The following is a 27,517-nucleotide window of genomic DNA, read 5'->3' as shown; positions in this document are numbered from 1 at the left end:
TCCAACATTTCTGCTTAAAAAATTACGTCAACGGTTAATTGATTACCAAAATAGTTGGTGATGTTTTTGTGTGGATCCATCAATCGATAAATTGGCTGATCAATTCATGTCTAAAGTATTTTAATGCGAGATTGCAGCTTTCATTACATTCGTTTGTTATTTATTCGCACATTTGTCATTTCATTATTAAACATCAAATTCTTATATTGTTCTTCAGTATCCCAGAGCACGAGGTTACGTTGTCAAATATCTAATATTCGATTTACAAAGATCTTAAGCATACAGACAGCAGGACTATTTTGCTTTGTTTTCTGAAAAAATATTTTAAAAATTGAAGCGATTATCAAATGTGTTTATGATTGGTTTTCTGACTAATTGTTTCATGATTACATCATATAACAGTCATAAAAAAAAGAGGAAACCTTGACTGCTCTTCTTCAGTAGTAAAGACGTAACACTTTGAAGATGTGATACACTAAAATGAATGTACTGTGTGACACACTCTTCGAGGTGTCAGCGGTATGCAGCCAGAGCAGCGCTGACGACTGTTTGCTGTAGTTTGTGTAGTTAAAACCAGTCGGGCCAAGGTGACTTCACCGCGCTCTCATTCCCTCCCTAACCTGCCTCTTTCTCCTCTTCGTGAAAAACACTTTTAAAAGCACGTTGCCATGGATACTGCAATCTCTCTAACAGATTGCCTCCAACACCAGAGAAAATGAACCATGCCATAATTCATCTGTCATGTAATCATCCATCCATCTATGTTTTTTTTTCTCTCCTTTGCACTAAACCACGCACAAATGCACTTCAAAGTATTTTTGGAATTTAGAAAAAGATATTGCATATATGGATAAAGAACAACAGAACTACCGTTAGCGTGTTAAACATTTTAAGCTTGTTCAACTTAGAATATGCACATTTTGATGAACTGTTTGTGTAATGATGCATGATATATTTTCATATGTGTGCATCAGCATTTGTTTGTTTTTATGTTTTAGTTTCCTCCTTGTGTTGTATTAAATGTGCTTTCCTTAACTTTGTGGCCTTTACACCTTTTGAGTACATGATCCTGGCCACCATCACCGCCAACTGTGTGGTCCTGGCCTTGGAGCAGCACCTCCCCGGAGAGGATAAGACCCCCATGGCAAAGAGACTGGTGAGGACAAAAAAAAATCTGTTTTCACATCCTCGACACATAAACCGGGTTGTGAGGGAGGTCAGTGTGAGAGTTTATGAAGATCAAGTTTGTTTTGTGACTTAAACTGCAGAAATCACTAAAGTAAACTCTGAATCCATCAAAGTAAAACCTCCCTTACAGTCAAGGGTCTCTATTCTATTATCATGAAGCATTGTAAGAAGGCGGTAGATGGAAATGGGTGAGAAAGAAATGCCTTACACTAGCTGACACTGTCACAGTGTTATGTTTTGGAAACATGATGACAAATGCCACATAACAAGACTAAGAGACTAACACTAGAATACACTATTTACATATGATTTTGTGGTAGACCATTAGAGTTACCAGCTCGGCTACTACTGCTCAAATTACGATTTTATGGGTAAAACATATGATCAGTTACAAATAATTATCGATTAAAATGGTGTAATTGTATTATTGTAATGCTGCTTACATGATTTTCACATGCAATCATAGGCTGTATATAAGAAGTGGAAGTAGTTATCGTGACCTCACCCATTGGTTTGTGGACTGCTGCTTTGCCATTTTTTATTAACGCTGTGGCATCTTCACTTTATGCAACCGGTGAACGGAAGTTACAATATCAGGAAAGCGAAGGAGTGACGTAGAGAAGCTGTATACGGCTCTGGTAGTGGCAGGGACCTGTCAATCACAGTAGGCCACAGTGTGTACTTTAGTAGTCTAGAAACACTGTTAGTTTTGTCCGTTTTGGGCTACTGTAGAAACATGGCAATGTAGATATAAACAGCTCACTTTAGGTTAACTAAAACACAACAATTCTTATTTCAGGTGATAAATACACTAAAGAAAACATTCTTATTAATACTAAATTCCATTTGTGCCAATAAACCCCCAAAGTGCTACACTTGTTCCTTTAAGTTAAGGACTAAAGTTGTTAAAATTGTCCATATATGAGCTATCATGACATAATGGCAGTGTGTTTTCTGTGTGCCTGCGTGTACACATCAAACTCAACAGGTCGTAGTTTTGACATGTGTCCTAGAGATTCTGCTGACCTGCTGCTTGTACTTGCATTATTTCCACAGGAGAAGACCGAGCCGTACTTCATCGGGATCTTCTGCTTCGAGGCGGGGATAAAGCTGGTGGCCCTCGGTTTCGTTTTCCACAAAGGCTCCTACCTGAGGAACGGCTGGAACGTCATGGACTTCATAGTCGTGCTCAGTGGGTGAGTGGCATCAGCTGGTCTCCATGACAACCTGGATAGTGGGAAATGTTTGTTGTAAACATTGTCAAAATATTCCCAGGTTACTACTTGCCAAGCATACTGGTGAAATCTGTTTTTTTGGAGGAGGAACAAATATCAGTTCTCTGTAGCCGACCAACTTTTTTCGGCTAAACTCTGACGCCGAGCCAATCAAATCAGAGCAAAGCAATTGCACTTAGACTTTGTATTGGCAGTGCTGTCTAAACTTCTTGCAACCCTTTCCTCCCGTCTTTTTTTCCGTCTGTCTGGATGCTTAATAGATCTTCTCTAAAGCCTTTCATAGCTGGGTAAAGCACAGGTGTGACTAATACCATTAACAATGGCTTGATTCAATGTAAGCCATTAATTCCAGTCAGCCAGGAAGCGCAATATCAGGACCTTGGAGCTGGCTCACATCGTCAACATTATTAATTACACCTGTATTTTTCTTACTATGGCATGTGCAAATGCAAAAATAGTGCATTTGTTGGGGACTATTTTCAGCCACGGATTAATACACATTTGGGGCTCTAATGAGCATTTTCAAGCAGCAGGTTGGTATATGTAGAATCAATCCAAAATTAGACAGAAATAATTTATTATAATGAAGGAACATTAATGTCCAAAGCCCATTAATGTGATTTTGGACAACAATGGACGTCAATGGCTCAGAGGAGTTACATCAGGATTTGGCTACACAGGCTTGTTAGTAGGAGTAATAAAATCGTTGATTCTGGTCTTTTCATGGGATTTGTTGACATTTTTTTTACCCAGACTCATCTTAACTATCTTCTAGATTCTAGTTGAAGTTCAGCAAAGTAGCCTTTCAATACTAAAATGCCATGTTACTCTCAACACAGTGGCTTTGTGTACGTTCATATGAGTGTGAGCGCTTGGAGGGACTCCTCTCTTTTCATTTTGAATTTGGTTGAACTCCATGATGAATTGCAAACTTCACTGATTGTATGAGAGAGCGATGAAAAAAAAAAAAGTTTCAAATTAATGCTCAGCAACTGATCCTGCAATTAATTTTGACAGAATTCATTTTTACTTTACCAGGCTGTGACTGGTGAACCAAAAGATTAATTTTGAGACACTGATTGTCAAGTTATGTTTGGTGCATTCATGCATGTGACGCTGCTTGTGTCAACGGTTATCAATGTTGTTGCCATTCGCGCTTGTGCTGCATTTTAAAGGCTTGTAATCCCCAGATTCTGCACCTCATGTTTGACACATGGTCAGCAGTGGTTGGCCCGAACGGCAGCTCTTTATTGTTGATTTGTTGATGAATTTTAGCGTGTGCAGTATGTATAAACACAGGATGCGTCCACAGAAAAACACAACACATAAATGCAAGGAAGTGTGTGTTTCCATGGCACAGTCAGGCTCTGCAGTCAGCGATAGGTGGGTGGATAAGTGGATTGGCAGTTGTGTCTAAAACCTGCTTCGGTTTCGCCCCCAGGACCTCTGTGAATTAAATGTGAATGCAGCGCTGTTATGCAAAAGCACTGAAAGAATGGATGGATGGCATAGAGAAAGAAAGAAGAAAGGGAGAGTGGAAACAAAGAGGTAGAAAAGGACGATGGAGAGACATAAAAAAAAAAAAACATAATGAGAGACTTCATTTGTTCCCTTTACGACTGGGTTTAGTGAATTAATTGCGCAGGAGTTAAGCATTGTTACCGCTCCTATGCTGTTTATGGCTAAGTGTACATTATTCAGCATGCAGGGAAGATTGCTTTTGGCGTGTTGACATCTCATTTCAACCTCACACCCACATCTTTCTCCTTCTCTCAGTATCTCTCATAAATCTGTCCGTCTTTCTATCCCGCTGTCTCTCTCTGTGCCTCTTACATAAAAGGCACATCAGCTTCACGTTTACAGACCAGTCAGTCTCGGCCCAAACACTCAACAGCTGTGTTTCTGACAGATTTACAAGGTTAAAGTGTTGAGTCGGTTTTAATAATCTGCTCTGAACAGTTGTTTCCATACTGGTTTTATCTAGTGAGATACTTTGGAATTCTTTCTTTAGGCATCCGTTTGCTCCAAAAAATGTTGCTTTCAGTTGCTCAAAAAATTGGCGTGTTAGCCAAAAGAAATAAAGCACTGTTTGTTCAAAAGCAACAGCTCGTTATTCACAAGACTTTAACTAGTTGTGCATATTAAACCTTTTGTTCAAATACAGTGCTGGCTATGCATGGCTGGAAAAACATGCCTGTAAATTGATCTGGCATTAAGGATAGTTTATGCTTTAAACCTTAAAGTACTACCCTAGAAACTACATATAAAAATGCAAAGACTTAATATTTTAATGTTAATTGTCATTCAGGCTTTTAATTTGTAGTTTCCTAAAGCAATAGCTTGAACATGTCTAAGTTACAATTACTTTTTTGTGATGTAAAAGCTGTCAAATATCCATAGAAACTTATAGAAACAAACCACACCTGCATCAAAATCCACTTCTCTGTTGTCAATATATATGTTTCAGTCAAAGTATGGCTAAATGAATAAGCTGATTGTCTGTATTAATACTTTAATTCTGATGTGATTCTGTTGTAACCAACCCGATGACCGTAGCTGCCAGAAACTGTTGTTTTTTATTACCAGCAGCCCATCAAGCATTCAAAATGTGAGTGTTGCTTTAAATAGAGATTTGGCGTAGGATATCACTAGAAGGCCAATGGTACAAGTTGTGTAACAGTTTGATGGAGTTCAGAGCGAGCTGTGGTGTGCACCCAATTACAGTCCTCCAAAACACATAGGTGAGAACTTGAAAATGTGTGTCTTACATAACAGTCATTGTCATTATTTATGCATTTATAACAATTATTTTAGTTAACAGGTAACTGATGAATGTTTTGGTACCCATCTACTCGCCTACATGAGACATAAAAGAGAATGTACAGGATGTAGTAAAGTTGAGTTATTTAAAAAGCTTGTTCGTCCAACAAACAGTCTAAAACCCAAAGAATTCAGTTCACTATCATAGAAGACTAAGGAAACCAGGAAAGAATCACATTTGAGAAAGTAAAAGCACCTAACCTTAAGCATTCTCTTATTAAATTATTAAAATGGTTTAAACAAATATTTGATTATCAAAATTGGAAGTGTCTGTAAATCGATAAATCAATTTACAGACTAATCTTATCACTTTTTGCATGGATTACATCTGTAATCATACACATTCACTCATACTCAAACCTAGAGGGGCGGACATTTGGGGACAATAAGTGATGGGAGGTCTTGGAATGAAGGTGGGAACTAGAATGTTGTGTTGAGGAGAGTGATGGTCTGGTGGTCCTGGTACTTAGGAGCTTTCTGAAGAGGCAGTGAGCCGGTTGTGATGGGTCAGCCATTAAACTACTGGCTCAGGCGTCATGCAGAACTCTTACAGACATCTGTCCCTTGCCTGTGAGGTCCAGGACCAGGGTGTTATCAGCAAACTTGACCGGCTTGATAGAAGTGTGGCAGGAGGTGCAGTGATTGGTGCACAGGGAGAACAGATGTGGGGAGAGGACACAACCCTGTGGAGCTCCGGTGTTGGTGGTGAGGGGGGCAGACAGGTGACTGCCAAGTTCTCTCTGCTGCTTCCTGTTGGTTAGGAGGTCCGTAAACCACTCCCTGTAGGCTGAGAACTTTGATGTCCCGTGAACAGTTGATTTTGCAGTAAGCTGACAAGTGGTATTAATATCATATCTGACCCGTTCTCAGCTTATTTCTCCCAATAAATTTTATCTCTCAATAATATGACGCTATAGATAGGTATAACCAAATGAATCGGCTATTAGCAAACTGTCTTTTTTTTTATATCGCCCTTTAAAAACCTACTAATGGCTGACCTCTACTACAGATGTCAGAGCAATTGCCCTGTATTCATTCAGGCAGGTAAAATCAACTGAAAAGGCTGTCCCTAAGTGGCCCAAAAACATATACCTCATTTTTAAGAGTAACAAAACAACTGGCTGAAGAGTAGTATGTCAGTGCTTAAGCCAGCATCACTGATTTGTATGTTCGAGTGTGGTCTGAATTTCTTTCTTTAACCACACCCGACAGTGAAGTTACTCTTAAAATGTGGAAGTTATGTGGTTTCTATAGAAGCAACTGTTGAAGACTACTAACAATTTATTGTGTAAAATGCACAAAATCGTCGGTGTACTTTCAGCGGTCCACAGATCATCTCTCCCAAGTCCAATCACGGCTGGTAACTGACGACCTGGTTTCCTGCCACCTATCTGACACATTTTCTGGTAGAACATATGCTCTTCTCTTCTCCACTCCGTCAAACACACACAAATACACACACACACACACACACACACACACACACACACACACACACACACACACACACACACACACACACACACACACACACACACACACACACACACACACACACACACACACACACACACTCTGGTGGCACAGTACAAGTAAGTCAGACTTAAAAGAAAACACACATGTGTCATAGAGGCCGGTTGGGAATAATATCGAGGCCACTGGGCCAGCGCTGGCGGCATTCATTCCATTTCATATTAATGAATCGGTAGAAGCGAATCTGCTGGGACACCGAGCTCAATTAAAATCCCTAATCTGAGTGAAGAGTGTGTAGCAAAACGGAGCAGCTAGAACAATTTACCCGCAAACCAATTTAAATCACGGATTCCTAAAATGGTCAATTATGTCCCGCGGCAAACAGATTGGCTCAGGTGGATATGATGCTTTGATTAGCAATAAAATGTCTCCCAAATGACTTGTGAATGTGTGTGTGTGGGTGTGTATGTGTGTATGTGCTTGTTACTCCATTTATAAAGCTGATAGTACAGAGGTTTGCCAGTGAACCTGTTGTCCTTGTGTTGTTAGATTAGTTTTAACAACTCCCTCATCAGACCTGAATGTTATTGATTTCCAGGTGTCTCTGTCAGCTTCCCAGCATGCCGTATGAAGAATATCAGCTTTCCCTTGTTGCTCCTGCTGTCCCTCTTACACAGTGTGACACTTTGCTAAAAATCATTGCTCTTTATACAGGATGAATAATACAACTAGGTGGGAGTTGGGAGTGATTCATTAGCCATCTGGCACAAGAACAGACACACAGGAGTGAGTCTGTCTTCGCAAACCAAATAAGTTTTTCATCTGTTTCATTTAATGTGAATGTGCATGTATCACTGGATCAACCCGTCAGACGGCCCCGGGGCTAAAGATTGCTGTTCTCACCCCATCAACCATCATCTGTGAGTTGTGTATGTATTTACCTTGTCGCCTACAAGTACTCATCAAGTACAGTAAACACAGCAGAACATGGAAATGTAGTTGTTTGCCTAGAGACCCAAAGAAAACAAGCAGTGCTGGATCATTACTCCCTGGCCCCTCTTTCTCTGTGTGTTGTGTTTGTTTGTGGTGATGTAATTAGAATTGCTTTATTTAGGAACATACACCATGTGAGCAAAATACAAGAAAAGTAATTACAGTCTTTAAACCGGATTATGATACAAATTTGAAATCAATCGAAAACAAATTAACATTCTCAGTGGACCTGAGAGGTTTTTTGGGCCCCTGGAGCCATTTTCTCCAGCTGTTTGTAAGTTCAAACTTTGCATTTTGGTCTTTAGTTAGTGGAGATTTGAGCATCACTCAATTGAAACGGGAAAGTTGACACATCTGACCTTACACTTGTTCAAAATGCTGTTAAAATACAAATTGGGAAGGTGTTCAATGATATTCAAAAATATAGCTAAATTTATCTACTTTTATGCTTAATATGTGAGGCCAAATTACTGTTAGTTACATTTCTCACAATTTAAAATATATTGTTTTGTTTGATATTGTTAGACTCCCTATGATTATGTTTGGAAGTAATGTTGCCTGTGCTACAGATGTTTCAACCAATTTAAACATGACTAAAGTAGTAACTAGCTAGAACATAACTCAATGTTTAATTGTGCAGCTTGATTTAGCAAATAAGTACTTTTAAACTAGCTAGTAGTTAGCAAGAATTGAGAAGGCCTTTGCTGTCTTTAAGGTCTTTTAATATAGGATTTAAAAACAGCTGGTGCAACCCAATCCTGGAGGTCTAGGTTCCAGGGTTGGGAGTGAGTAAGCATCAGTCCCTCTGCGGAAATTTGCAGCTGAAAGTTTTTTCAACCATATCAGTGACTGTAAAACTAATTAAGGAGTTAAGATTAAAACTCTCTACAAATTCTCTTGTATTTCGCCAGGTGTTTTGAAGGACACCTGCAGTGGTCTGAGCTCTAACGTCGTTTACAAAATTGAACTGAACAGACAATAGATTACAGTCCCAGGTGTTTTCTTTTTTAGAAAACATACTTAGCCAATTATTCTATGACTAATAGTGAATAAATGTTTTTTTTAAATTGAATCCCAATTCAACAAAGCAGCGTTAATGTTGCCATTACACGTACGGTTTATGTTTTTTTTCTGGATTTAATTCAAATCCATTAATTTGTTGACGCAGTATGTTGATTCAGCTGTACATTACCATATGCAGAGCTGTGCTGAAATGGTGAGCAACGTGATGCTGCTGATTACTGTAGTTTTTTGGTGGTGTTCTGAGTGTAGGTGGAGGTGTGTGGGAGACGCTGCATTCTGTGCATGTAATGAATTCAGCCTCTCCAGGGCAGGTTTGGTATAATACTGTGCAACAGTGCTTCACTTAGAGAGCCAACGAGGAAGAGATTAGCCTCTCAGTATGAACATTAACTCGCTGCTGGATTGTTACAGAGTTGAATCTGTAGTGTTGTGTGTGTGTGTGTGTGTGTGTGTGTGTGTGTGTGTGTGTGTGTGTGTGTGTGTGTGTGTGTGTGTGTGTGTGTGTGTGTGTGTGTGTGTGTGTGTGTGTAGCTGTCCTATGTGTTTTACTGTCTCTTTACTATACTGAATGCCCTGATAAAGTGATAGATTTATCCTTCTCCATTAATTTAATTACATATTATTTATACCAAGTAAATTTCACTCCTTCAGAACTGGATTTTTTTTCACTTACAGGAGGGTGCTGGCATATTGAATTTTTTCAGAGGCTCTAACAAGTCTTTCTGTTTCGTAATGTGCAACAAGGTCAACAATATATTTTGGGGCTCTGCCAGTAACTGGGTTAACTAGGAAACGGGAACAAAGCAGTCTGACCTACTGACGGTGAAGGAATGTGTCAGGTTTTGACATGAGGTCTATTCTTCTTGTTATATTTAAAACAAATCTTGTCACAGAATTGATGAGGTATCCAAAGGTTTGGCTTCTATATTCCTGATATGTTTTGCGCTTTTAATTGCAACTGAAGAACGATGAGCACTTATATTTTGCTCTTAAGTCATCAGACATCAACATTTATTTTTATTTTTTGTTTTTTTGTTTATTACTGTTATAATGTCATCCCTCTGCCTTGTTTACATAGTTATTTATTTTATTATTTCTGTCTTCACCACATAAAGTGCCTTTGAGTACCTTTTAAAGCGCTTTACAAATCAAATGTATAATGATAATAATTATTATTATTAAATGCGGCAGCTTGGTAAGCGACCCTACGTGTCAAGCTGTGATGCTTTACGTGGTCATCATTATGGCAAAATGAAAGTATGAAGTCATGTGATAGCATAAAGAGTGAGAAGTCCACTAAGGGAGGAGGTTGGGGTGAATGAATGGTTAAAAAAAAACATGCGACTTTCACCCAGGAAATGGTGTTTGTGTCCTTGTGTGAAACCAAAAGTGAACGTTGAGTTATTTTAGGTTACTTAGCCTACGTTAATAACGTTGTAGTGTTACGTAACATAGTTAGATATGTGAAAAACATACTTATTTTAACCCAAACCACAATTCTAGTCTTTTTTTTTGACTAAACCTAACAAAGTAGTTTCCTGTGAACATTGAAGTTGAAAAGACAGTGTTTGCATGTAAAAATAGTAAATTGACACTAGCAAAACTGATGCTACAGCGCCATGAAATGCGCCATAGTTTGAAGCATAGGGTCACTGACCAAGCTGCAGTATTTGATGAGTTGGGAGGGAGAACGTGTTGGTAGTAGAGGGGCGAAAATAACTACTTCAGTTTGAGTTGAAGATGATGATAGAAATCTGTGAATTAACATATAAACTGTGAATTATATGTAGTTAAATAAAACAGGACCAGGAACTGAACCCTGTGGAGCTCCATATAAAGTCATTTAAACCAGTCTCACACAGTTTTTTGAATTTATACAACAATATTTTGTGGTCCCAAAGATGTAAGACCTCAAGTAAGTGGTAGAAATATATATGTATGACATTGGAGGCTGAAAGATTAGGAAAATATTGGTTTTGCATGATTACATGATTGTTTCAGTGAATTCTGTTTCTGCAAGAAAACAATTTCTGAACTAAACAAAAGAAAATGGCCTCGTGTGTGTGTGTGTGTGTGTGCGTGTGTGTAGCGATGATTCACAAGACAAACAGAGAGAATATTTGCTTTAATTTCGCCGAAGCCTCCACTGAATTCTTGTGCTCAAAGTGCAGCCTTGAAGGAGCTGCTGCCTGCCGTTTTTCTTCACTGTGTTTGATTTGAAGGCTATTTCCACAGACTCCCACTCCTCTGCTCCCGCTCTGTCTCAGAGTCTCTCACTGTGTCATCTCTTTCATGGTCTGACACACTCACTCACTCATTCGCTCACTCATTTAAAGGCACACCAAAACCCAATTACTCCTAATAACCACACTGGAGTAAATGTGATTGTTTGGTATCCTCATTAGTGTCACAAAATAACAGAAAACCAAATAGACAGACTTAAATTGTGTTTATTATTTGACGTGTTGATTAATTTGCATTAACTTGATTTGATATTCCACGGCTAGATGTATTGTTGTATGTGTGTACTGTAGAAACAACAATTCTGTCTCACACACTTACGTTAGAACGTTAGAATTCACAGTACAAGTTACAATAATTCGAAAGACTGATATGTAATGTATGTACAGTAAAATGCATGTATGTACACTATATACATAAATACATGTTTATTTAGGTTACAGTCATCTCCGATTTCAACTTTAATCTGCAGATAGACCAACTGACCAAGAAACTTACCTTTCATTTACAAGTTAAAGGCAGCGTTTGAATATGAAAGTGCAGAGTCTTCAAGTCATGGCATTAACCAGGTAGCAAGGGTCTAAGAAAATACTTTTTTCTGTTGCAATGGTTTGTTTAAATGTTTCCATCACGATCAGTTTGGAGTACTATTCAGCCACAAAAAGCTTACCTTTGTGATACAACAACGCTTTCCATCATTGGGGCAGCTGTGGCGTAGTGGAGAGCAAGGTAGTTCTCCAATCAGAGGGTCAGTGGTTCAATACCCAGCTTCGGCAGTCGATGTGTCCTTGGGCAAGACACTTAACCCCAAGTTGCTCCCGAAGGCTTGCTATCGGTGTGGACTGGATGTTGCATGAATGTTAGTTAGAGTCTGATGGTGGCACCTTGCATGGTAGCCTGTCATCAGTGTGTGAATGGGTGAATGCTATGTAATATACTACTGATTGTAAGTCGCTTTGGATAAAAGCGTCTGCTAAATGACTGTAATGTAAATGTAAATGTAATGTAATTACCAGCTCCAATTTGAAGATGCTCGCTCACATTTTAGTGTGGAAGGAAAATAATATACTCACTTAAATCATGAAAACCTTTTAATGTGATTAATTCTTAGATTATCTTTAACTGCGACAGTTGTCCTGCGCGTGTCGTACCGTTCGGTATTGACAGTAAACTTTAAGAAAAGCTCCTGATCATGCCGGTACAGACGGTGATCTGTCACCACTTTGTGCAGCGTTTTCAGGTTTATCCGCAGCAGTGTGAACGGGGCCTCACTCACTCATTCACTCATTCACTCGCTCATTCGGCCTCTCTCCCTCCCACCGCTTTCAGGAGAGATTCTGAGTGGGCTTACTCTTGAGTTTATGCCATGTGCTTTCCACCCCCTGCTCACACACACACACACATGTACACACACACCCTCCCCCACACTTCCCAACATTGCCAAAAGATTTTATGAGTTAATAGATTTGTATCTGTGTAACAGAAAGAAAGAAATCTGTTAAGAAATCTGGAAATTATGATTTCTATAATCATTTTCAAAACCCAGTAAAACATATCACATAGTGAATTAGCAGTGGATATTGACCCTATCAACAGTGAAAGCTTTAATGGTAATGGGTCACCAAACTGGCTCGGTTGATATTGAATTGGATAAATGAAAAATCAATTCAGTTTTTTGCAGGGATATAGCAGCACTTTTTTGTATATTTTGTCATAAAATGATCTTCCTCTAATTGAAAGTAACATAAAACCATTTTTTTTTTGCCGTTGCTACAGTACACATCCACGTGTGATTTCTGGTGTATGTTGGTAAGAGATCGCCCGTCGGTTGCCCCTGTTGCTGTTTTTCATTGTTTGTGGTGTAGGTGGAGGGACGTCAATGTGTGCGTGGGTAGATGTGAGTAGAGATGCCTGCCAGGTGTAACTGTGCATTCTCTGTCTCTCGCCATACGAGTCTGGTACTAAATAGATATACTGTAATGCTCCGTGGCTCCACAGACATCAAATCAGTTTATTATTATTTCCCCTTTTTCTTTCCTTTAAAATGACTCATCCCCAAAGCTGTCCTTGAACTACATCCAGTTTTTACCTATTTATGTCATTACATTTCTCAAACAGACAAAATACATTAATCTCAAGAAAGGAAAGAGAGGCTTGGCACCAGATTTAGCCACTAATGGATCTCTCTGTAGCATTTTCTCTATTTTAACCCAAATGTCTTTTTCCTTTTCAGGCCATCACAAGTAATAGCTATTAATGTTAAAAGCATGATAACAACCTACTGTCTGTCTAACAGTCCAACCATCAGAAATATCTTTGGTTCAAGTATACATATTGAATACCTATGTTGAATACACTTCCTGTAAGTCGCTTTGGATAAAAGCGTCTGCTAAATGACTGTAATGTAATGTAATGTAATGTATACATGATGTGTGTGTGTGTGTTGTCCTTCAGGATCCTGGCCACTGCTGGCGCCCACATGAACATCCCAGTCGACCTTCGGACCCTGAGGGCTGTGCGAGTGCTGAGACCTCTCAAACTCGTCTCCGGGATCCCCAGTGAGTCGCTTACTGACCTCCAATCCAACCCTGTGAAGTCGAATACTGCTATAATGATGCAGAGGAGCCTTAAACTAGCATTCTCTCTAATGGTCATCAGGATGCGACTCCTCTGGTTGTATAAAGGAGTCTGATTGTATCGAAGTCTAAGACAAAATGACCCTACTTCTCATTTGATTTATTACCTCAGTAAACATTTTAAGCATGAGATTATGGTCTCAATCGCTCGTTTCAAGTCTTCTTCAATACAGCATGATGTTCATTTCGACGCCTCAATCACACCTTTTGTGTTTGTTAATAATTTCAAGGTTAAATCCTGTAAATTTAGCATTGATATCTAAGTCTAAACCCACCATTGTATTTGCCACATTCAGAAGTTGTGTGTGCAGCAAGTCATTGGCACCTTTCTTCAATACAAACCTGTGAAAAACAGCTCAGACGTGTAGAAACATGTTGAAAAGCACGTGGATTGCAGTTTTTCTATTCTTGACAGCTAATTAGTGTGTTTATAGTAACAACACTGTTTTCTGTTTTGTTCATCTCGAGGCAGTGAAATGGAAAAGAAACAAAAAAAAAAGGCAGAGTTAGAACCTCCTGAATATGTTCTCCTTAATCTCTTAAATTGAGTTCTGGGAGAACAGGACTACCTTTAGATACAACTGCCATCACTGTGATGTTGCAAACTCATGTTGGGAGTTTTTACAAAAGGGAGGAGCTACTGCCAAAAATATCAATGCATCAAAAAAAACATTTTTTTTATTTTTATTATTTTTGAACAGGATTTCTTTTTCTTTGTGAATGCTTCAAGGCCTGCAGATTGTGCTGAAGTCCATAATGAAGGCCATGATCCCGCTGCTCCAGATCGGCCTCCTCTTGTTCTTCGCCATCCTCATGTTTGCCATCATCGGTCTGGAGTTCTACAGCGGGAAGCTTCACCACACCTGCCTGCCATCCGACGACATCCTTGGTACGTGTCTTTAATTTGTTAAGCAAAGAGGGCAGTCGACTCCCCATATATATCTTGGTTTTATATTAAAGATAGAGTTGGTAATCTTCTTCAAAAACATGTTTGATATTTTTCTCACAACATCTTGACAGCAACAAATGAACCAAATGCTCAGATAAAACATATAAAACATTCCGATGTCTGTCGCAGGGCTGTAATAAACCTGTCCATTCATTTTATTTGGCCTGAATGTATTGATTTGAAGGGCTACATTAACTTATAAAGACCTGCCTGCCTTTGCGTATTCTGCCAGTGCACTAATTGCTTTTCACCAGAGTATTCCACAATCTGCTAGCTTGACAGCTGCGAGTACTAAAAATAGCCATGTTCATTGTATACGTTCATTATGATACATTTGGGGAAATGGATTTGGAGGGAGGCCTAAAGAGATGGACTGTCAGTGTTACCAACTTGGTGACTTTTTGGCTAGATTTAGCAACTTTTGAAGCTAGTGATGGTAGCTGCTTTCATTGGAAAAGAGTTGGCAACACTTGGCTGTTTTCTTTGGTTGGATCATTTAAAAAATCAAGCTAACTAATGCTAGTTTCTTGAGATAACCAACACTGCTTTTCAATTCTTGTTCAAACAGTGTGTACGAAAAAAGTTAGACACAAGACTAAAAGTTCGGAGCGAGTGTTTTACCAAAGATGCATGTTTTAAAACGCTTCCTAAACTACTTTCTCTCTGTGTTGGTGATTTCCTTTTATTTCCTTTTTTCCTGGTTAACATCTGGATAAATGTGGATGAGAGGAAATCAAAAGACAAATTAATCTTTAGGAGGACAATGTGACATCATTTTATCAGTCTCTCAGAGTTACAATAAAAGTGTATCTTTAGGAAAAAAAATGATATATATATAATATTTTCACTTCAATCAATGCTTGGATTAATATTATGATGTTCAACGGTTTTATTGTCTAAGGAAAGATTTTGTCTAGACCATCTCGAAATCTGTGGGCATCTCCTTTCGTGAGGTGTGCCTGCTTTTAACACAATGCCAAAGCCTAGAAGAATATTATCATGCTTTGTTTTCGGATTATTTATTATTAATTTTGGTTGGTTTACCAACAGGTTCACCAAATGTGTGGTTTGCTAAGTGTTCTCAGAGAGTGTGAACATCTTTGTCTGAGACTCTGAGGCGTTCATAGATTACAGTATCAGCGAGCTCAGAGGTATTATTAGAGTTGTTGCTGGCTAATTTAGCTACTGCTTAATTAGTCAACAACTACTCTGTAATCAGACGCGACACCATAGCATTTACTGTCATCGCCCGGCACCACACATAGATGGATTCAGATATAAAACCTGTATAAACAGTATTTAGGACAAGAAAAATATTTATATCCATCCCTTAATTCTCCAATGGTCCCCTAAAATTAAACGTTTAAAAATTCCCTTTAGACATGTTTTAAGACACAATAAAAATCATCATACCTGCTGCTTCTCCCTCATTGAAAAATATGGAATTATTTTTCAAAACTTAAACTACTAGATGCAAACAGTTTCTAGTGTCCACATCACACTTTGGTAAATTGTACACTGGACTATTGACCAGATGTGATGTCACAAAATCCTGCTCATACAAATTAAACTCAGATTAAAGGTGAGCAAAGAGAAAACTGTCCTTCTTCAACAGATTAAAGTGAAATCAGCCTTTTAGTGTCAAACTCTGCACAGTGAGGCTCAAATTGTGATGTGCAATTAAGTGCTTATTTAGTTGTTGAGTAAAGCACAAGCCAAACAATGACAAGAGATTAAAACAGTGGAAAGTAAAATGGTCATGCAGTGTGCAAAAACAATGTGAGTTAAGTATTTCACTTCACCAGTAGTTTCCTAAAGCTCGTTCATAAGCGCGTTTTGTATGTTTGTTTGTTCTGTACTAAAGCTGAAGTGTAAAAATAACAAGTTTTGGTTTTAAACAAGCGAGATATATAATAAATGTGTGGGAAAAAAGCAGGACATGACATTGATGTATATCACATGAATCATGACATCTTACGACCGTAACAGTTACCATATGCGTCTTTTTTTCCCTTTAGACAACGAGACTGTCGACTCGTCAGAGTTGGCGTTCGCCTGCGGAGTGAGGAAGTGTCCAGAGATGTACGACTGTAACGACACGTGGATCGGACCCAACGACGGCATCACGCAGTTCGACAACATCCTGTTCGCCGTACTCACCGTCTTCCAGTGTATCACCATGGAGGGATGGACGGCCGTTCTCTACAACGTGAGCCTCAGTTCTACTGTAACAATTGAACCACAAAAGCATCACACAGTTGTTGTGTAATAACATGATCGTTCCTTGTTTCAGACCAACGACGCTTTGGGTATCACATGGAACTGGATGTACTTCATCCCTCTCATCATCATTGGCTCGTTCTTCGTGCTGAACCTGGTGTTGGGAGTCCTGTCCGGGTGAGTGTGACTCTTCCAATGTGTATAACAGTGGTTTTTCTGTCCAATGTGTTATGCATTGTGTTTTTTAATGCTTACTTCTTCAGAGAGTTTGCCAAAGAGAGGGAGAGGGTGGAGAACAGACGGGCCTTCATGAAGCTTCGTCGCCAGCAGCAGGTGGAAAGAGAACTGAACGGCTACCGAGCCTGGATAGACAGGGCAGGTACTGGGCAGCAGAGCGACTTCACATCCGCACACACACACACACACACACTTGTTTAGTTAGGTGGATTTATTCACCTTTGTCTTTGCCTGAACTAGGCCGCTTCTGCAATGCATAATTTGGTGCTATTAATTAGAACTGAAGTGCCAGCTTTTTCATCCTTTAAATGACTGTTTTAAAGCTTTAAAAAAAAAGGTATTAGGTTTAAAAAAAAAAATTAGGGGAGAAAATGACCATTTAGATTCCCAATTTGTAATCATTTTATCCAAATAACACCTATTTGGTAATTTAAGCCCACGTTTTTGAAGCTGTGAGGAGCTGTTGACTGTGAGACCGGCCAGTTGGTGTACAAAAAGCACCTGCGGACATTGCTGATGTTGTCAATAAAAGGTTTGTTCATAACAGAATAACCTGATATTTAAAGCAAAAGTTAAACCAAAACGTTTAAATTGTGTATAAAAATTGAATTTTGATAAGAATGTAAGAGAGGTGGACAAGTTTAAACCCCACAATACCATGTAGAATCCAATTATAAGTATTGTAAAACTGGTCAAAGCAGTGAAATGCTATTCAAACAATTGTTCTTTAGTTTTGTAAAAACGTTTGTTCGCTTTCTTGGTGGGAGTTAGATGTGATGATTAATACCACTCTCATATCAGTCTGTTACATATGAAGCTGGAGCCAGTTCAAGAATAGCTGGTTTGTTATCTTTGGACAAAGACAGGCAAGCTGTTTCCCCTTTATGCTAAGCTAACTTAAGCTAAGTGGCTGCTTGCTGTAGGTCTGTATTTACCAGAGAGTGGATTGGATCTTCTCATCTACCTCTTGGCTATAAAAAGAAAGAAAAATGTCAAACTATTCCTTTAAATTCAGCAGAAACTTCATTGCATTGAGTCTTTTGTGAGACATGCTGCCAGAAATAACTAGCAAAAGATGAATTTAGAAGATTGAAGATATCAATGATTACATAAATTAAGCAGCTAAATGGTCTCTTTTGCAGCTGATTTTGTAAAGCGATGTCTCTGCAACAGACTCTCTCTCACACACACACACACACACACACACACACACACACACACACACACACACACACACACACACACACACACACACACACACACACACACACACACTTTTTGGATCTACAGTAGAGTAGCTCTGTTTAGTTGCACATACACACACATGCACACACAGTGGTGTAATGCCAAATCTACATTGCCGGTCTCCCACGCAAGTAGAAGGTGAGAAAAAGGTGATACTGACTCACTGACTGAATTTGTGCGCACACGCATCGGTGTGTGTTTACATGCAGGTGTGCGTGAGAGCTGCGGTGCATATTTATGTGTGCATTGATGTGGGTGAGTGTGGGAAGAGAGAGAGAGAGAGAGAGGAAAGGGAGAAAGCGAATTTGCGAGAATGTGAGAGAGAATAAGAGCTCCTTCTCTAAAGAAGGTCATGCTGGCCTCTCAAAGCAGCGTTCACATCAGTTTGGCCTCAGTTCCTGTAAATGTTTGCAGACATCCTAAAGAATACAACCCTGCAATGTTTATTTTCACGTCTGATAATCTGAATTATGCCTTAATGAAAACAAATACAGTGTTTAACACCCAGTTTTATTGTATTACAGAGGAGGTAATGCTGGCAGAGGAGAATAAAAGTTCTGGGAGATCACCATTAGATGGTAAGTTCACACACGTTAGACTAATCACGCTTAATTATACACGTCAATCTATGTTTATTATATGTGATATGATGGCAGCAAAATGTACTGTCTGTTGGGATAAACTGGTGTCTTTATATCAATACATGTCAAACGTACTTCCGGTCAAAGGTTATCGACTTCTGTACTGTTAGTCATTGTGCAATCTGCATGTTGCCATAGCAACAATACTCATGGTTGATTAAACATTTCCAGTTACGTTTCAGTGGTGAAACTAAAGCCCCCCACAGACATGCACATCGTTACATATACATGTTGGTCATTTAATATATCGGCCTCATGTCTGAATAAGTCAACAGCAATCCGACTAGCATAGATGTACTTTGTGTTATTAAAAATGCTGTGATACATTTATCAATTAATTATCAATTAATATGCACAAAGAAAGTTTAATCAATTAATTATATGTCCTCTTGCAGTGGGAGGAAAAGAGATTAAAAAAATAAAAATAAACTTACATTCATGCCAACTGTATGTATGAAAGCAAATCGCTTAACATTTAGCACCTGAACAAACATGAATTTTAAAAAAGGGTCCAGACGGACATTATAAAAAATGTAATTGAATGAAAATAAAGTATTAAACAAAACAAAAAAAATATGAAATTTATGAGTTAGAATCGGGGCAAGGGTCCATCGAACTTTCTTCATTCATTGATTTTTCATTAATTCAGACATCAGGGCCAAAATAAGTTTTAAACTTCTCCACTGAATCATCCTGTGAGAGACCTGAGAGAACTCTATCCACAGAATCAGTTTGCTTTGACAAATGCAGATACGCAAATGCGCAATAAATGAATACTGACTCTTTAGGAGACGTTAAGTACACCAAGAATCATAATGTCTTTGTGGTTTTCATTTCCATTTGAAATATATTGAGATTTTTATAACTTTGACTTTTTGTGGAACTTTTTTAGTGCTCAAGAGAGCGAGTAAGAAGACTGGTGCACGGAGAGGAGCGCCAGGGGACGAAAAGTACACAGACATGTCGACTGCCAGTGAGTGAACAACTTTACTTACTTTATTTCAGTCTTTTAGAGCAGCCTTCTTCTCTTAAGTTACAGACTGTATTTCCACTCTTTCACCCTCCTGAACTTTCTCTCTCAGGCATGTCCCGATCCAGGATGAACTTCCGCAGTGGTCGGCGAGGCCCGGCTGCCTACCTGCGGCGTAAAGAGCGAATGTTACGCATCTCCATCCGCCGCATGGTGAAGACAGACACTTTCTACCTGATGGTGCTCAGTCTTGTGGCTCTCAACACCATCTGTGTGGCCATCGTGCACCACAACCAGCCCGACTGGCTGACCATCTTCCTCTGTGGGTTTCCATTTTTACATAATTCTGCTATTTAGTGCTTTGGGGTTTGGCAGACAGTTGCTCCCTTCTCCTTTGACTTAATTGCATTTTTTTGTTTTCTTATCTCTAGACTATGCAGAGTTTGTTTTCCTGGGGCTGTTTTTGGCTGAGATGTTTTTGAAAATGTACGGTCTGGGTTTCCGGCTCTACTTCCATTCATCTTTCAACTGCTTCGACTGTGGGGTGAGGTCCTTTATTCCTTATTCTGTCTCCATATAACACCCGAATAGAAAGAAAAACTGACTCAAAGAAATTCAGTTATGCATCACAGAGGAAAAGTTTGAATTTCTGGTGCAAAATAAGGAGTGTGGGTTATCCCAATTCACGTGTTTTTGACTATTCAATTCAGCAGCAAAACATATTTTAGACACAAAATAAAAGCCTACTTAAAAAAATCAATATCAGTGTTCTTGTACGCTTTAGAATATTTTCAGTGCTTTACCTTGCTTTCAGACAGCCCTTTCTGACAGGGAATTGAAGCTGTTGTATCCATCTTTGCTCCCCTCAAAGCCACTAGACTCCATTGACAAAAATCTGTAATTTGACCTTGGTTAGCTTGTTTGTGTTATTGTATGTTTTTGGTGTTTAAAAGGTTCAGGTTTGCAATTACATTTTCCAAACAAGCAGCTTGGTCATCTGTGATCTTAAAGTCTTCCAGGACCTCAAATATGACCGACACAAGTTTAGGATCAATAACTGTACTGCAAGATTTGAGAGGGTATTACAAACTAACCTAAACTAACCCTAACCCGTACAAACGGTCCACATTTACTGTAAGTGACTCCAAATAGGTTTTCCCAATTAGCTGCTACTCAGATGGAGCATAAAGGTCATGATTTTGTTTTGTTGCTGGCATGTTTTTTTCAGGTCATTGTTGGCAGCATCTTTGAGGTGGTTTGGGGCTTCTTCAGGCCTGGCATGTCTTTTGGGATCAGCGTTCTGAGGGCTCTGAGACTTCTGAGAATTTTCAAAATCACCAAGTAAGTGGAGCAACTAAAACCAATGCATTTTAGCAAAATTAGGCCGGGTTGTGATATATTTGTGTATTTTAACAGAGTTCTCTTAAAAAACAACAACAAAAACTCTGTGATTTCTCTCTGTCAGATACTGGGCCTCTCTCAGGAACCTGGTCGTGTCCCTCATGAGCTCCATGAAGTCCATTATCAGCCTGCTGTTCCTTCTCTTTCTCTTCATCGTGGTGTTTGCTCTGCTGGGGATGCAGCTTTTTGGAGGAAGGTGAGTAAAAGCCTTCTAAGACATCAAAAACTGGCCTCCTCGCGCCTTGAGTTATCGAGGAAGACTTTCTTCTCTGTATTTATTTGTGGTGCTGGTTTTCATTGAATATTTTAAATCCATTATCTGATCATGCCGCAGTTATGAATCGGTAGCTACACGCTCTGCAAACTGAACGGCAGTTTCTTCAATGATGAGGAGGAGAGGAAATGACATCTCCGGATGAAAATAGCTCTGCATCCTCCTCCTCCTCTTCTTCCTCCTCCTTTTCTTCTTTGGTCATATCTGACCCTGCTTTTCTATCTACCTCCCCTCTAGGTTTATCTTTGAAGATTACACTCCCACCAACTTTGACACGTTTCCAGCTGCCATCATGACAGTGTTTCAGGTTTGGCTCCCACAGATCCCCTCATTCTGCCTGCTCTCCATGACACATTGCACCCTGGGTATATTTCTCACCCCAGGCGCAGATTAAACAACTCTGCTCACTCGCTCTCCACCCCCTGCCTCCGCTATCATCCCACACATCCATGCGCACATATGCGCACATGAATATCAGACAAGTGAAACGTGAACGAATCCACATAAGAATCTGCTACATAACCAACCGCGCTGTGAGAGAGTGTTTTGATCAGCACACATAGTAATTACCTTTCTCGCTGACACTTTTTAATAACATATCTTGAACTGGTTTGCCGACAGAAGGACATGTCTCCTGTTTTCATGTATTTTTAGGCCGATCAAATATGAGCGATGTAGTTATTTATGGTAATATTCTGTGCATTTGCCTACAGATTCTGACGGGTGAGGACTGGAACGAGGTGATGTATAATGGGATTCGCTCGCAGGGTGGAGTGCAGTCTGGCATGTGGTCTTCGATCTACTTCATAGTGCTCACCTTGTTTGGAAACTGTATCCTTATTGACCCTCAACAGTGGGCAGAGAGCTCTGATAAAAGCAGTGATAACGCAGAGTAAGAATACTCAATCACAAGTGACATTCCTGCATTCAAAATCTGACCTCAGTTCAATTATAAAGTCATTCATAAAGTCATTACCAGCAAAATATTCTGTCAAAAGTAAAAAGCTCAAAATGCCAGCAGAATTTCCCCTATCAGAATTGATCTTATCATCTGCATACATTTTGTGTTTAATACTAATTTAAAATACTATGTATACTGTTGGGTAGGTAAATTCACAACATCAGATCAATGTCTTTGGAAGAGTTAGAAGTTGAGAAGATTGATGCCACTCGCATGTTTCTGAGCTCAATGTGAAGCTACTGCGAGCTGCCGGTTAGCATAATGACTGGAAATTAAATTAAGGTTATTTTGCCTTACAAACTAAAACTCTGCTCCAGTCTTATCAATATGCATTTTTACAATCAATGATCGGCTCCACAGTTTGGTGCGTTTGTTCTTACCTGGCTTTTATGACAGACACACTGCTGAACGTCTTTTTGGCCATCGCTGTGGATAATCTGGCCAACGCACAGGAACTGACAAAGGTTTGAACTGCTTTTGCCACTGTTTTGGCAGTTTAATCAATATATTTAAGTGTAATATTTAATATATTAATCCAGTTCTGGTGTAACGGTATGTGTTATTCATTTTGTGTTTATCAGGATGAAGAGGAGGAGGAGGAGTTCTTCAACCAGAGATATGCCAGAGGCAGAGATGGCCTGATATCTGAGTAAGTTATCGTTTAACAGCTAACAAAATGAGCGTTTGAGGATGAGATACCCTCAAGTAGATCTAAGTCGTGAGTGTGGGACTGTTTCTCAGATCAGCTCTCCTCTTGAGCAAATTAAAAAATTCAGATTGAGCTTAGAATTTGTCACGATTCTTCAAATAGTTTTGCTTTTCTGCAGCAGATGCAAGTAGTGAAATCAATCTCAGACTTACTTAAGATACAATATGGATGTGAGAACTGGTGGTGGTGATCCTGAACTTGAACATCATGCAACTTCTGTTATTGCAGAGAAGAAGTGTAAAAATCAATTAGGCGTAGCGAATAAGATCAATACCTCCACAGTGCCATTGATTGTGGACTCTCTGAGAACCAGCTGAAGGTGTCCTCACTGCCTCCAGATGCATGACGAATGCAAAGTTGGCATGTTTAAGGCATTGATGACATAATTCTGAATGTTTAATGACTGTGCCTGATTTAAAGCATGACCCTCTTACAAAACTGATTTTGCAGCATTACTGAAACTCCTTCTAAAAACCGTCTTGGCCCATGAGCTGTAATGGGCAGCCTCTTTTTGTTAATGAGGTTCTTCACTGACCTCCTGCTCCCTCCGATGACCTGGTGGTGTTCCCCACAGGTCTAATGATCCAGTAAGTCACGAGGAGGGCAGGAAGTAGTTTTCAACGATTTTTGGGAGCAGTGAGAAGTCGCAGTGTGTCACTCTGCTGGGAGGAGGCACACTTTGGCTTGGGTCAGATCTTTTGACCAAGAAGTCTCACTTAGTATGACTGTGTGATAAACTGAGACAATGGAGCTGCTGTTACTACAGTAGATTTCACGTCAGGGACATTAATGACCCGGAGTGATGATTCTAATTCAGCCATTGCTAAAGACTACTTGAGTGTTAATTAAATGTTAGTTAACATTGAGCAATGGCCTGTCTCCATTAGGACAGCACTCATTATTTTTGCATGTTTTACACCATTAACTACAAACTTACAACCATAATGTATCATTACAGACGTATGAATATGTTCTTCCTGCTAACCAGGTGGACATGTATTTGTAGTTCATGCCCTTAAAATATGGTAACTTACTTGATATAAGTAATTCATCTTATAGCAGGGATCATCATCTTATAGCTCAGATTTTTGTCAATATTACTGCAGGCAATACTTTTTACGTGATGGGTAGATATTAGCTAAAAAAATCCCTGGTTAATTTATGGTGGATCATTTTGAACTCCCTAAAATCGTGTTTTTTTGTGTAACATGTATCCTAAAGTTACAAACTGTATTACAGACAAAACACATTAAAAAAGACACTATTTAACTATATATAGTGAGACAAAAGGCAAATAATCCCTACTTACAATGACAGGTAACTGAGTCTAGCTGTGACCCTGAATGTATCATTTGTTTGTTACATATTTGAATGTTAGTCTTGTACGTGCTGCAGCCATCAAGATGCTGGTTCTGACGGGTATTACAGTGTTTTGCTGGTTCCATCACGTTGTCTTGTTTTATGCCTGTTGTGTGGCACTGACCAAAATGTTGTGTATTCTGACATTCTGACAGCTTTTGAATCAATTTGAACATTAAACCATAAATTAAGAAAAACATTTAATGGTAACAGCCATAAAACTGAATGCTTACTTGACATTATTAATCTTAAAAAATATATTTCAGTCTCTTCTAAACCTGCGTAAACTTGATAACCTTCATCTGCGCTTTGCATCCCTTTTACACATTTTACACATTTGTTCGGTGCCACAAGAAATGTTCTGTGTATGTTGTAAAACACTAATGTCTTGTTTTCAAATAATCATTCATTGATTACATGGACAACAAAAGAATCTGAATACCAGTAAGTATAAATGTATGCATCTCTGTCTCACAGAATTTTCTCCCTTGAGTTTTCCTTCTCAATTATTGAGATTTTTTTCTACACTCTGTTTGCACTTCAATCCTGCACCTTACCTTTTATGTTCTTGTGGTTTTTGTTCTTTTTATCTGTCCTTATAAAACCTCACAGGTATTTTTATTTTTTTATTTTTTAAAGTATTTCTATTTATTAGCTTGAAGTATTTTGCATAATTTTACATGGGATTTTTATTTTTTTATGTTGCTGATTAACATAAATTCACAGAAAAGGTCTGTCCTTTTCTTGATACTTTCATTTAATTTGTTTTAATATTCTGTTTATACAACTGGTAGTGTCTTAATGTTTCTTGTCAACAATTCCTTAAAATTCGGGCTTGTTTCTGCCGCATATTGATTTGAACTACATTGTGGCCCTCAGTGGGAGGAGAAGACCCTACCTATACAGGAAACGAGCCATCCACCGAGGACGACCGAACTTCCCAGAGGAGCCTGAGGACAAGATGGGGCCCCCGACGAACAGCCCCTCAAAGGCTCCAACGCCTTCGTCACCCGCCGCGAGAGGAGGAGGAAGGTCAACATGTCCGTGTGGGAGCAGAGAGCCAACCAGCTACGCAAACGCCGCCAGATGGCCAGCAGAGAGGAGCTGTTTGCGAGCCCCACGGAAGAGACCGCCGAAACTCCAACCATCCCCCACCACGCCTCCACCCTCTCCCCAGAGGCCAGCCCGGGTCACCTGCCCGAGTCTCCCATGTCCGTTGGGATGCCTCTCCCGGAGCCCCCGATGTCAGTCAGCATCCCCATCCCTGAGCCTCCAAACGCTGAGCCTCTGGTAAACCTGAGCGAGGAGAAACCAGGAGGAGCAAACCACCGGGCCACGGGCGGAGGCAGGCACAGGATGGCCCGAAAGTTCAGACCAAGCCAGGGGGTGGAGGAAGGGGCCCGACACAGACGGCACCGGCACCGCGAGGCTCGCTCCGAGGCCAAGAGTCTGGACTGCACCCAGGCACCGCACGAGGTGCCACTAGTCAGACGGTCACTCAGCCAGGAGAGGAAGACACTGGATGAGGAGGAGGAGAAAGCCGAGGCAGATGGAGGGTCCGTCCAGGATGAGGGTGGGACGTGCATCATCAACCCGTATGCAGAAGTTGGAGAAGATTGTCAAAGGTAAGGCTGAACTCATGTATCCTCAGGAAGACGGATTATCAACACTCTTTTTGTATTTTATCTCTCTGCGTTGTATGTAATGATTTGGTAAAAGTAATTTCAACTTGAATGTCACTGGAAATTTGTTTTCTTTCCAAAGATACAATATTCTTTTATATGATTACATGTTTTCATGCTTTCAGTCTATCTTAAAACATTTATCACATGGGCATATGTACCTTGAGCAGGTTATTAGCTGAGAAGACATCCCGTCATAGAGATGGGGAACAAAATCCACATTCTACCATTCATGCAAAAATGCATTCCCACAGTTGTTCAGCTGAATTATATGACGCTTCAGAAATCTGGCTGTGACGAATGAAGAATGTATTTACCAAAGTTACTGTCTCTTTAGTTGAATATTCCCCCCCTAAAATAGTGTAACTTTTGTGTTGTCTAACTGCTGAGGCCTCATATTGCTTTGTGTAAGAACTAGGATTTTGCCTTCTATTACAATCACATTAGAAAGTGATCTTTTCACCGCAACCATAGAGAAGAGGAACAGCTACATAAACCAATAAGTCTCTAATGTAGATATCGGTATGTGAGGGTTGTTTTATGACAGAGTTGAAAAAATGTGGACTGATCCTTTAACATAAGATTCTACAGTAACGCTGAGGCTGTACAGTGGTACTTTGAGCTAACTATTGTTAGCTCACAGCTGAGGCGGATGTTGTTGGTTTGGCAGGTTTTTCATCAGGTCATCAGGACAAATTAAAAATGTTGACCTGATGAAAAGTTAAGGGATCACAAATTATCCTGAGGGAGACATGGATGCCGGGACCAAATATGTTGGCGATCCATTTAAGACAGATGTGGTTGACAGATGGACATTGCTATCTATAGAGATGAGCATAGCTAACACTTTCTTGTGGAGAAATGACTGATGTTTATCAGAAAATGATACAAATATACTAGAGTTCAGTTTACAAGTACTTTTGCACAATTCTCTCTACAGGACAAATCTCCACGTCATAACATGTGTTGGACTGATATAAGTTTAGTGATCTTTTCTTTCACATTTCAGAGACATCCCCGATCCTCCTCAGTGTGAGCAGCTGCTGGACGGTACCTGGTCAGAGCAGGGCGACGGCGGGCACACGGACCAGAACGTCCCAGTGGAGCACGCCGTAGAGGCCACAGAGGTCAACGTTAAAGCCATCGAGTCCCAGAGCCGCTCCGTCTCCATCAAACGCGACAAGTCTAACCTGGCGGGAAGCGTGGCCATCGAAATGTCTGCACAACCGCTGCTGGAGCTCACACCCATGACAGGTAGCG

General features: G+C 39.8%; 1 protein-coding gene across 1 annotated transcript in view; it reads left to right on the top strand.

Moving 5' to 3' along the window:
* The window catches only part of LOC129113385 (voltage-dependent R-type calcium channel subunit alpha-1E-like), a 47,935-nt gene that overhangs the window by 3,919 nt on the left and 16,499 nt on the right, over positions 1 to 27,517 (top strand). Inside the window, 20 exon segments of the mRNA XM_054625641.1 lie at positions 1,051 to 1,156; positions 2,245 to 2,384; positions 13,428 to 13,531; positions 14,340 to 14,498; positions 16,577 to 16,767; positions 16,852 to 16,955; positions 17,042 to 17,157; positions 18,785 to 18,838; positions 19,794 to 19,874; positions 19,984 to 20,193; positions 20,303 to 20,415; positions 21,100 to 21,212; positions 21,337 to 21,468; positions 21,784 to 21,853; positions 22,260 to 22,377; positions 22,904 to 22,971; positions 23,089 to 23,156; positions 25,455 to 25,525; positions 25,528 to 26,205; positions 27,269 to 27,511. Of these exon segments, the coding sequence (XP_054481616.1) occupies positions 1,051 to 1,156; positions 2,245 to 2,384; positions 13,428 to 13,531; positions 14,340 to 14,498; positions 16,577 to 16,767; positions 16,852 to 16,955; positions 17,042 to 17,157; positions 18,785 to 18,838; positions 19,794 to 19,874; positions 19,984 to 20,193; positions 20,303 to 20,415; positions 21,100 to 21,212; positions 21,337 to 21,468; positions 21,784 to 21,853; positions 22,260 to 22,377; positions 22,904 to 22,971; positions 23,089 to 23,156; positions 25,455 to 25,525; positions 25,528 to 26,205; positions 27,269 to 27,511 (2,939 nt within the window).

Source organism: Anoplopoma fimbria, chromosome 3 (assembly GCF_027596085.1).
Source record: "Anoplopoma fimbria isolate UVic2021 breed Golden Eagle Sablefish chromosome 3, Afim_UVic_2022, whole genome shotgun sequence".
NCBI classification, from domain to species: domain Eukaryota; kingdom Metazoa; phylum Chordata; class Actinopteri; order Perciformes; family Anoplopomatidae; genus Anoplopoma; species Anoplopoma fimbria.
This window is presented reverse-complemented; position numbering and strand designations above follow the sequence as displayed.